The sequence below is a fragment of the Myotis brandtii genome, unplaced genomic scaffold (assembly GCF_000412655.1).
Source record: "Myotis brandtii unplaced genomic scaffold, ASM41265v1 scaffold432, whole genome shotgun sequence".
NCBI classification, from domain to species: domain Eukaryota; kingdom Metazoa; phylum Chordata; class Mammalia; order Chiroptera; family Vespertilionidae; genus Myotis; species Myotis brandtii.
The window spans coordinates 1,733,241-1,745,924 of NW_005366520.1; the positions used below are offsets into that span (position 1 = coordinate 1,733,241).

The 12,684-nt window shown below is 36.2% G+C and overlaps 1 protein-coding gene across 1 annotated transcript in view; it reads left to right on the forward strand.

Annotated features, from left to right (window-relative positions):
* Positions 1-12,684, forward strand: part of NAALADL2 (N-acetylated alpha-linked acidic dipeptidase-like 2) — an 825,315-nt gene that overhangs the window by 176,321 nt on the left and 636,310 nt on the right. Inside the window, exon 2 of the mRNA XM_014546150.1 lies at positions 9,619-10,120. Within this exon, the coding sequence (XP_014401636.1) occupies positions 9,619-10,120 (502 nt within the window). The remainder of the gene's footprint in view (positions 1-9,618; positions 10,121-12,684) is intronic.

Genomic DNA, 12,684 nt, shown 5'->3' on the forward strand with positions numbered 1-12,684 from the left:
GGAATGTTGGAGTCTGCAGCAAGCAAGCCTCGTGCTCGCTTCAGTGCCTGGCTGCCGGCCGCCATCTTGGCTGACAGTTAATTTGCATATACTCACTGATTAGCCAATGAAAAGGGTAGCGGTCGTACGCTAATTACCATGTTTCTCTTTTATTAGTGTAGATAGATGTCATATAATGTAAATAAAGCTCAAACGTTATAGTGGATCCTGCCTCATTTTAAGGGTTCAATAAATTATCTATTAGCATGTAATTCTGGATAACATAACATGGGAATGCTGTTACTTTTATGTATCCAAATCTAAGTGTAAGAAATAATAATGGAGACTCATAGTTTTCTCTGACTTAATAGAGGAAAGTTTCTTCCCAACATGGAAATCTGAGACTACAAAGAAAGATAACTTAGAAAAAATAGAATTAAAGGCAAACTCTTCAGCTGAGACTAACAGCCTTATACATAAGCAAGTGAGATCAGGCGAAGGCTGATGGGATTTGAGAAGACCCTGCAGATGCCTGTCTTTGCCTTGACTTCAGGGAAGCCCAGAACGGCATGAAAACTCAGTTATAGTGGCTTCCTTTAGCTGGACTATCAGAATTGTTTCCTACTCTGCTCTTCTTTATTTTATTTTATTTTTTGTGGTTTCATTTATCTCGTGTGTGTGCATTTCTAACATAAACCACATCAAATACTCTGAAGGTGGAAAGGATGTAAATAATTGTAGAAGTAGATAAATATAGTACTTCTACCAATTTTACTATACATGGAAATGATGACCAGACACCCCCCACCCCCCAAAAAAGAGAGAAATTCTAGGATCTAGGTAGAATCAAAACACCAAAAGGACCAGGAAAGGAGTCCATGCAGAGATCGGACCTGTTTGCACATCCCAAAGTAGAGGTTGGTGAGACTTCAACTTGAATGATACATACTCTGAATAAAACTAAATGTTCAAACTACCTGATGAGGAAACACAGAGTATACACTATTGTTTTAGTTCATTTAAATTAATTCTTCTGTTTGCCAAATCATAAATTAAAATACATCATCTAATATTGAAAAACATTACCATAAATACAGGAACCCAGGTGGGCCCAATTAACGATTCACTTAGAGTGCATTACACACAGTAATTGCAATTGCACACAGGTACCTAAAGAAAGGCGGCCCACTCAGGGAACTGGCCAGGTGGTCATACATATGCAAGCAATATAAAACAAATTTACACAAACCTGCTGGATTTCATCAAATAATTTTCCCTCAAATGGTTTTTGACTGCATTTTGCAATTTATAGCTCATTAATTTGGCATGCTATAAGGGTACCCTTTTACATATCATTTAGAATCAAGGTAACTCAGGCCCCAGAGTAAAGTGAGTTTTATACTCTCCAACTTTATTATCTGCTAAATTCAATGTACTATTGAATTTAAGAGTAGGCTTTGTCTATTTTTTTTCTAAAAATGAAGCACAAATAATAGGTTCCCTTTACTTTATATACACTCTAATTTCAATTAGTGAAGCATGAACAACAAATAATTATTGTCATTTCTTGTATGCAGTTGACACACAGCATTGCAATTAAATAAGAAATTCTTAATGCATTTACAGACACTATAGCAATTGCCAGGGCCATTTCACAAAACCAGATGGAAAAAAATCTCATTATACTGGAAAATTAAGTCAGGGAATAGAGTCTTCTGAATTACTGTTTTTATAGTTTTATCTTTTGCCCTGCTTTCAAATTGAGGCCATTAAAGCTTTCAACAACAGAAATGGATTCCACAAATATGGGCTTTATTTGTACAAACTAGGTTCATAGTGAAAAATGTATGTCAACCCTTTTTAGGCTATAAGGAATAGTCAAATTTAGATTTAAAAATTCCTCTGGGCATTCATATAGTTCACTGGTACAGCATCTAAAGTACAGTGCACGAAGGTGCATAATGAATACCTTTCGATGATGCACTGACATTTCTAAGAAAGCATTTGCCTCAAATCAATCTGCTCAAACCAGCAAATGAGTTGACATTCAAAGCTTTAGGAAATGCTATATGAATATTTTTTCCCATAGTACAATAAAGATTCAATCATAGAACTGTCATAGGAAATTGAGAACCTGCCTTATGTTTTAAAGTTAATCTACCAGATCCATTTATTTATTTAACTTATAAAATGAATTGTGCTAGTAGGAAAGTCTTTAGATGTACAGTGGAGCCTTGACTTACGAGTTTAATTCATTCCGAGACCGAGCTCGTTAAGGAGCTCGTTAAGGAGCTCATTAACTCAAATTACTCTATCAACTCAATGCAAAAAATTGGCCGAGAGACAGCTGGTATCTCAAAAAACTCGTTAGTCGGGACACTCCTAAGTCAAGGCCCCGATGTATTCCTAATTCTAATAAGATCTACACTGTTTGAGTTAAAATACTATTGGTATCATCATAGTCAATAAATCAAGTCAACCACTTATGACAAACATGTCTTTCTACAACAAACATTTATAACTCATAATTAATGTTAATTCCTAGAACTATTAAACTGAACTCTTCAGCATTATGGAAAAGCTTTTTTTTTGTTTTTTTTGTTATTGTTGTTTTGTTTTCTGGAATTAGACTAACAAGAAATTGAACTCTGCAACAAAAACATATAGAATTGGTGGCAGTAAGTCAAATGCAATAATAACATTGTATATAACACTAGAGGCCCGGTGCACGGAATTCATGCACGGGGGTGGGGATTACCTCAGCCACGCCTGCACCCTCTTGCAATCCAGGAGCACTGGCTCCTAACTGCTTTCCTGCCTGCCTGCCTGCCTCATTGCCCCTAACCACTCTGTATGCCTGCCTGCTCTCCCCTAACCATTCACCTGCCTGCCTCATTGCCCCTAACCACTCCGCCTGCCTGCCTGATCACCCCTAACCACCTCTGCCTTGGCCCCCGCTGCTGCAGCTTTGTCCGGAATGACATCCGGAAGGTCGTTCAGCTGTCTGGTCTAATTAGCATCTTATACTTTTATTATTATAGATTAGCCAGACTTTCCTTTCGTCTATCTGAACCATAGCTAATGATTAATAGATATTTCCCACTCTTAAAAGTGCTTGCGTACACCACTGCATTTCCCATTATCTCCAGGTCTTGTTATTGAAACTTAAGTCTCCTAGTCATAATTTGATTTATTCAAAGCTATACTTTAAAACTGTAAGCTCCAGCCTGGCTGGCATGGCTCATTGAGCATCTACCTATGAACTGGGAGTTCATAGTTTGATTCCTGTCAGGGCATATGACTGGGTTGCAGTCTTGATCCTCAGTGTATGGTGTTCAGGAGGCAGCCAATCAATGATTCTCTCTTGAGAATAAAGATTCTCATGAATGTTTCTGTCTCTTTCTCCCTCTCCCTTCCTCTCTGAAATAAATAAAAATATGTTTAAATAAATAAAATAAAATTGTAAGCTCCATATATTTCCAATTTCTTAAACTCTATAAAATTCTGGAGTGATCCTTTATTAGTGAATCAATTAAATCTGTTAGATGCTGTTATAAGCACCTTCAATAATTTATGTCATTATTTCCATTTTACAAATGTGGAATCTAAGCATAAAGATATTAAATAACTGGTATATACTCTATAGCAGAGCAGTCTGACTATAGAGTCCACTGATTTAGAGATTGACAAGGCCAGGTCATTATGTAACAAACTTCCTTATTATAATTGCTGAGCAAGGAAATAATAGTGCTATGATTATATTTTTAAATAGCATTAGTAATATATAACATGTTAAACAAAATTTTTTGTAACATGTATTTACTATCTAAAATAAGTGCTATCCATTATGTTAGGCTGTTCTGCAGCAGCTAGAGATTGTACTTCACAAATTAAAATGTTAGCCTTTTTCAGTATTCATCTTTTATTTTTGTATAATTTATATTGTTTCACCCAGTAAAAAAGTGAAAAAAGGCATTCAAAGTATCAATTTATTTTTAAATGAATCATATGCTTAGTAAGAATACAGTTGTTGTTTTTTTATTGATTTGAGCCTATAATAGCCTAGAAAAAAATGCCTTTTAGTTCAATTAGTATCTGCTTTTTTCCTTATAAAGGGACAAGTGTAAGTAGTCTTTCCTTATCCATGGTTTTGCTTACCTGTCATCAACTGTGGTCTGAAAATATTAAATTAAAATTTTCAGAAATAAACAATTCATGAGTTTTAAACTGTGTGGCTTTCTGAGTGGAGTGGTGAAATCTGATGGCTGTCTATTTTGTCCTTCCTGAGAGTGAATCTTCCCTTTGTCCAGGCTCCCCAAGCTGTAGGTGCTCCCCTCCTGTTAGTCACTTCCTAGCTGTCTCAGGAATCAGATGGACTGTCTTGGCATTGCAGTGCTTGTGTTCAAGTAACCTTTATTTTGCATAGCAATGGCTCCAAAGTGCAAGAGTAGTGATGCAGGCAAGTTGCATATACCAAATAGAAGGTGTCAACAGCTTCCTTTAAGTGAAATTATGAAAGTTCTTGACTTAAGGAAAGAAAAAAAAATTGTAACTGCTGAAGGTGCTAAGATCCACATTAAGAATGAATTTTCTATTCGTGACATTGTGAGGAAGGAAAAAGAAATCTGTGCTAGTTTTTCCGTTGAACCTCAAAACTGCAAAAGTAATGACCGCAGTGAATGATAAGTACTTAGTTAAGATGGAAAAGGCACTAAATTTGTGGATGGAAATGTTTTGGGAAATTTGTCAGAAATTAAATTTTTGAGAGACAGATGACATTCACATATCTTTTATTACAGTATATTGTTATAATTATTCTGTAATCATTAGTTGTTGTTAATCTCCTACTGTGGCAATTTATAAATCAAACTTTATCTTAGGTTTGAAGACTATATACACACACACCGAGTGGCCATATTATTATGAACACCTGACGTTTGTAGGCAAATTAGCTGTCCTACTGTGGCAATTTATAAATCAACCTCTATCATAGTTATGAAGACTATATACACACACACACCGAGTGGCCAGATTATTATGAACACCTGATGTTTGTAGGCAAATTAGCTTAATTTTGTGCTGAAGTTGCCAGAGGGCCAGACCATTATAAATAGGGAAGCAGGTTGTTTACTACGACAGTAGAAGTGATTTTTTTCTGAAGATATGGGTAAACAACGTGATTTAACAGCATTTGAACGTGGGATATATATATACTGAGTGGCCAGATTATGATGACCACCCCATTGTTACTTCTTTGGGCCACCTTTTGCCTTCAATACTGTGGCGAGGCTTGAGTCATTAAAATTAGAGGAAAAAAATCTAGAAAGCCACAGCGGGACTGTGTTTAAGTAAATTAATCAATAATACATGAACTGAGTGATTAAAGAAATAATATCATAATATCATGTCAAGATAACAGGAATTTATTGATGTTTAAGCCAAACAGGAAAAAAAAAAAGAATGACTAGTGCTACCAAATCATGCCAGGAAAACATGCCCCAAACCATAACACTGCCCCCACCAGCTTGAAGGGTTGTACTCATGCATGTGGGGTGCATGCTTTCATGCTGTTTCTGCCAAATTCTCACTCTGCCATCTGCATGATGCAACTGGAAACATGATTCATCGGACCACATGACTTTTTTCCAATGCTCGACTGTCCAATCCTGTGTTCCTGTGTGAATTGGAGACATTTTATCTGGGTAACTGCAGACAGCAAAGGTGTTCGAACAGGCCTTTGGCTGTTTTGCTGATACTCGCTCCATGGTTCTGGTCACCAACAATCATCCCACATTCAAAGGCTGTTAAATCGCGTTGTTTACCCATATCTTCAGAAAAAAATCACTTCTACTGTCGTGATAAACAACCTGTTTCCCTATTTATAATGGTCTGGCCCTCTAGCAACTTCAGCGCGAAATTATGACTAATTTGCCTACAAACGTTAGGTGGTCATAATAATCTGGCCACTCAGTGTATATATGGTATTATACTATCTGAGGTTTCAGGTATCCATTGCGTGTCTTGGAACTACTCTCTGTAAATAAGGGGGAACTATTCTCTATAAAAAGTAAATGTTTTAATATATTGAATTTCAAAAACAATTCAGCCCTTGGCGTGGGTCTGGGTGGGAAGGAATCCAACCTAAATGAATAAGATGTGTTGAAAACATGGAGAATATATTCAACTTTTCTTAAAAATTGCTCTTTATAGAAAAGACCAGTGGCACAATATAGACTATAAGGATGTTATGGATATTCCTATTTAAAGAAATGCCACCAGTTTCTGTGACCTGCCCTATGCCAAAGTACTTGTCTTTTAGAGAAAGATTCATGGGGTGGATTCAAAATCTTTTTTTTTAAATTACTCATGTGGAGTAGCTTAAAGTACTATGACAGTATAAATTAAATGAATCTTGTGAGTCAGTAATAGAAAATATATGGTCAAATGGCATAATATATGACATTTAAGACATGCTGATTTTGCTGAAGATTTCTTTTTATAATATTTTCATTGCTGTTGGGAATTGAAATGTTCTGGTAAAGGAAATGGGAAATGTCCTTTACTATTCTTACAGGGCATAGGTATTTTAAAGAACACTACGTTCTTTGTGGGACTTATGGAATAATTTGTTCTCACTCAAAATTGAATATGTTATCAAAGTTTTATTTGCTTAGTAGTTTATCACTCAGTTTTATTTTTAGATGGATTGATGGATTAAATGAAACAAAACTGTGAGGGCAGAGATTTATATTTTTGCAAAAGCTATCCGATTTTCCTTAAAAGCAAGACAATTTGAAACAAATGTGGATATGTATTTTTAAACTGATAAGCAGTTAAAATACTTTATTGTACATGTTATCACATACTTATTTCCTTGGTAATTTTCCTGAAATACTTGGATTTTGTTACATCAAGTGGCTCCATTCACCTTTGATTCAGATGCTGCTCTCCTGGAAGACTGGAAGATAGAATTTAGTGAAAATTTACAAATGCATAATGAGTTCAAAGTGGTAGTAAGGATGTCAGGTAGATATCCATCATAATGAGGAGTTAATATCTGTATCTGCATTACATTCTAATTGATGGCTCTGTCTGGTATTTGAAAAGCGTTAAATTGCTGATGTACATGTGATGGAATGCCTATTGTCAGGCTAGAAATGAAAACTCTGCCTCGTCACTGCAGTTGTTTTCTGAGTGATTTGTAGAGAAGTGACTTTGAATGGTCATATTAGAGGTCAGAATTAGAGATCTCATATTTTAGTAGTAACTCCTATGTGTCAAGTCTTCCTTCAACATAAACTCTGTTCTGTAATTCAATTTTTGAAAAAGCTTTAAGAGAAAAATACTTGAGTCATTAAAATTAGAGGAAAAAATCTAGAAAGCCACAGAGAGACTGTGTTTAAGTAAATCAATAATACATGAACTGAGTGATTAAAGAAATAATATCATAATATCATGGCAAGATAACAGGAATTTATTGATGTTTAAGCCAAACAGGAAAAAAAAAGAATGACTAGTGCTAGGAAATTGCAGTATTTTATAATGTATGTTTAAATAAGTTGAATTGTGGAATATTCAAAAATTTACCACCAACTTTTCCATCTCACATTTTTATAAAACTGCAGTTACATTAAGATTAATATATATACTATTATATATGTATGTGTGTGAGTGTACATGAATGTCATGCAACCTCCTCCTTTTCTCTACAATATCTTGCAGAATTATATAATTTCTTCTGCATTATTGAACTAATTTTTATTTCTTTCCAGCAATCTTTGGCAGTCCTCCCTTCTGTAATACTAGAAATGTCCCTTCTGACCCATGCAGCATTCAATGGATGTGTTAGGTTCACTGTCTCAATTAGTTCTAATGACAACACTTTGAGATTTATATTATTATCACACACATTTCACAAAGGAATACCCTGTGTTGCAAAGACGTTAAACCTTTTGGCCAAGATCACCTTCCCTAGCTTTTCTCTAAATGTCTGGCTTGTGTGCTGCATCTTTAGCCACAGCATACTACTCTGGTCTTTTCAGGTGTTCCACACACTATGCATTCTCAGTATTCTGCATGCCTATAGATTTCCCTCTGCCAGGATGCCCTTCTCTCTTTTGTTACAAGTACGTTAGAGGTCACTTGGGAAAATCCTTTCTCAGCTTCTCTATGGAATCAATCACCCCTGATTCTCCCTTCCATTTTGAATATTTTGACTTATTTGTTTATGTATTTGTTTCTCTGGGTGTAGTGTTTCTTTCTTGAGTAATAGGGACCTGTCCCACTACCTGACATGCCTTAGATTTTCATCTTTGTTGACTCAACTCCAGGCAAGCAGAAATCCTAGTTTATAGGGTAGTAGATGAGAATCTAGCCAGGATTACAATGTTTATTTTGTAAAGTTTAATATTTAATTATATTTGGACTTTTTTAAACATTCAGGATATTTTAATTCATGAGCTCCTGCCAGCCAGGATTGGAGCTGTGTATACACATAATTCTGTGCATCATGCCACTCCCTTTTATAAAAACCTTGTTTGTATCTTTTTCATTAGAGTTTATTTGTCAACCACTGGCTATTAGGCAATTGGATAATCAGTTGTCAGGTGAGCTCTGTTCTTTATCCACAGTGGAGCACATAGAATAATCATAAAACATAGTGAGGGATCTTAGATTCCAGCTGGGATGACATACCTAATACACGGAAAATTTTGTTATAAATTCTCTTAATCTGCAACCATAACACACAAGTGGGTTACTGAATACAGACTGAAGACCACTTGTAGTTAATTAGCCTAGTTATCCTAATACCTCTCTGCAGGATACTACAAACTGTCATCCAAGACTGTGTAGGGAGGAAACCCTCCATCTGCCATTTCTGTAGCAAGGTTATGAAACCAAACTCTCCTAGGCTAGCAAAGGGTATTTGTTTGTTTGTTTTTTTGGGGGATAGGTGCCATCCCAGACTTTCATTCAAATTTCAATGAGTGAGGCCAATTCATGTCACTAACTGCATAACTCCTTGGAATATCATGGTCTTCTGTGGTAGCCTTAAATTTCTCTAATCCTTTTGATTACTCATGACTATGTGATGTACTGTATCTTGCTTCTTGTATTTCTATAGAGTTGCTATATAGGCAGAGCAATTTCATTTAATATTAACTTTGTCAATGTAAATCATTCAGTAGTCTTTTTTTTTCTTTCCCCTTCACCTACCAAATAGCAGTTTTATTGCTTCTGCCCTTGTTTTTTTTCTTAATAATGATTTTGAAAATGAGTAAGCATAAATATTTCCTTCATTGAATACATTACACTCAATTCAACTGTGCATTGTGACTTATTCTCTTGAGCTTCAAAGGTAAATTTGTGTGTGTGTGTGTGTTTGTATTTTGTGTTCTCATAAGTTTTTCTACCAAGTACCATATACTTTTATTTTTAATACAATATCTTCTTTTCCTATAGTAACATCAATAGCAAAACATGATAAACTTATATGTGATTTTTCCATGGGGGCAATGCATTTCTGTGGATAATCACTAAAATTTTATGGACACATAATACAGTTTATTGTTTTATTTTTACCATGGGGTTTTTATTTATTGTTTATTTTAAGAAGCAATATCTCCCTTGTTTTCACAGGTAAGAAGATGGCCTATCAAAAAGTCAATGCAGATCAAAGAGCTCCAGGACATTCACAGTACTTGGACAATGATGACCTTCAAGCCACTGCCCTTGACTTAGAGTGGGACATGGAAAAGGAACTGGAGGAGCCTGGTTTTGACCAGTTTCACCTAGATAGTGCAGAGAATCAGAACCTGGAGAGTTCAGAGACTGCAGACCTCAATCTTGATTCCATTCAACCAGCAACTTCACCCAAAGGCAGGTTTCAGCGACTTCAAGAAGAGTCTGACTATGCTACCCGCTATACAAGATCTGCACCAAAGAGCAACCACTGCACCTTTTGCCGCCTTTTAAAAATACTTTGTACAGCCACCATTTTGTTTATTTTTGGAATTTTGATAGGCTATTATGCACATAAAAATTGTCCTTCAAATGCTACATCTTCAGGAACACTTGATCATCAGTTATATCAAGAGATTCTCCAGACAATCCAAGCAGAAGATATTAAGAAGACTTTCAGGTAGGAAAAAAGGATGTTGGTGGGGATGCATTTTCTGGAAAGATGTTTTAGGAAGTACTGAACAGGTGATTTTGCCATGGTGTAAGATTAGCCTTGTAAGATGAGAGATATAACTTACTGGCACATTCTTCACAGAAGGGGGGGTCTACATTTTCAGACTTATGATATTGTAATATAAATTAATGATGCTGCTTTATTAATTGATAATAAGAATTGTGGGTACTATGAAGACTAACAGACTTGAGCTAGTGCATTTTTCCATCTTGGGAAGTCCAGGTATGCCAAATTGAGATGCAAAGACTGCTGGATGTACATGTAATAAAAACTAAGACGTTAACCATATGATTGAATTTTAATGACCCTGGAATAAAATAAACCTGCTTTTTTGGGCAGAAGTAACTGCCTCTTATGGTCAGGAGCACTGGTAGTATTTGGTCTTCTACATCCCTGAGCTTTCCAATGAGCACATTTTTATTGAAACACGTTGGGTTCAGGCAATTCCAAAAACTCATCTTCCTCTTTAAGGTAAGTTGCCATTTGACTTGTCTTGCCATAATGTGTTGATTATGGCTATGTTATCTCCATACTGGATCCCATCGTAGGAATTAGTTTTATTTAAATTGTAGAGATGGATTTTTCCCCTCGGTAAGGGGGAAACCCCTATTTTCATCAGACCAACTAATGGCAGCAAGAACCCTGGATTAATGGCTGCCCAATCCTGCCAAAGAGTCCAAAATCTTAGAACCCTACTTGTTAGCATCTACTGTATTGTTATGATCCTTCTTAAACTGACCTAGAATGAGGAACTCTCTGTTTCAGCTATCTAGAAATAAAACAATAATTTTCTCTAAGTTTAATTAAATCTGTGCTCACTTGCCCTACTTTAATATTCTTTGGCATAAGAAAGTAAACAGTCCTGCACTAACCGGTTTGGCTCAGTGGATAGAGTATCAGCCTGTGGACAGAATGGTCCCAGGTTCGATGCTGGTCAAGGGCATGTACCTTGGTTGCAGGCTCGATCCCCAGTGGGGGTTGTGCAGGAGGCAGCTGATCGACGTTTCTCTCTCATCGATGTTTCTAACTCTCTATCCCTCTCCCTTTCTCTCTGTAAAAATCAATAAAATATATATTTTTTTAAAAAGAAAGTAAACAGTCCTGTTGCTTCTCTCCCCTATTCTTTGAACTCAGACACTAGATTTGTTTGCTTGTTATAGTATCATTGTCTATCCTGTGCTCACAGCATCTTTATTCTTCTCACCGCTCCCTTTCCACATCTATCACTCAAGTTTACTTCCTTCTATTCAGGAACCATGATACCCCTTTTACCAAGGAGTAAAAGTTCCTGTTCAAGAAAGCTGACAACTGCATGTTCTCTCTGGTCTTAATGAGAGAAAAGCCAGCCTAAAGAAAAGCTAGCTGTGGAGTTCATGGGAGACCCATGGACTGCTTTATGGTTATGAGAACACTAGAAAGACTCCTTTAAATAAGTGATTTTTCTTTCCTCAGATACCACAGCAATATATTTTTGCTGTTATCTTTTTGTGCAGATGCAAGTCTTGATGGTGATGCCATTGGCAACTGTTCTCCAGTCTCCAGCTATACTTTGTCACCATTTCTGTTCTTCCTCTGCCTTATATATTTATTTTTTTATCTCTGTCTTGTTTTCCCTTCATATTTTTTATTTCTCTTTGATTTCAGTAATAAAGGGATTGAGAGCAGGAAGGTCAGGATAAATGAAGAGGGCAATGGAACAACTGGCATTTTAATAGGAGAAAAAGATGTAAATAGATAGCAAAACTGTACATAATTTGATATACGCAAATGATAACAGAATGAATTTAACAGTAATGGAGTGATGGTTCCTATAGGAAGTTTTATCTATTCTATTATTGATCTATTCAGATAACAAGTGAACATTGTCATAAATTTAATCACAAAAGAAATACATAGGATAAGATTTATTTAATTATGCATAGTATTTTCTTGCTCTACATTTTAGATACAGCAACTCCTTCACTTAGGATTTCTCAGTGTTATGCAGAATGACATTAATTCTCTCAACTGACTGGATCAACTCACTGGTGAGAAGTTACACCCTTTCGATCCTTAAGCATTTGGTCAGAGCCATAGTAGCACCCACTAATAGGATGAATGATGATTAATTATAGAAGGATCTTTAAATATAATGACCTTCTCAATCCTGACATCCTATGTAATAAAGAGGTGATATGCAAATTGGATGTCACACCCTTGCAAAAGATGGCCACCCCCATGTGGACACAAGATGGCCACCACAAGATGGCTGGCAGGGGAGGTCAGTTGGAGGCAATTGGGTCAGCAGGGGAGGGAAGTTGGGGGCAATCGGGCCAGCAGGGGAGCAGGTAGGCATCGATCAGGCTGACAAGGGAGTGGTTAGGGCAGTGGTTCTCAACCTTCTGGCCCTTTAAATACAGTTCCTCATGTTGTGACCCAACCATAAAATTATTTTCATTGCTACTTCATAACTGTAATGTTGCTACTGTTATGAATCATAATGTAAATATCTGATATGCAGGATGGTCTTA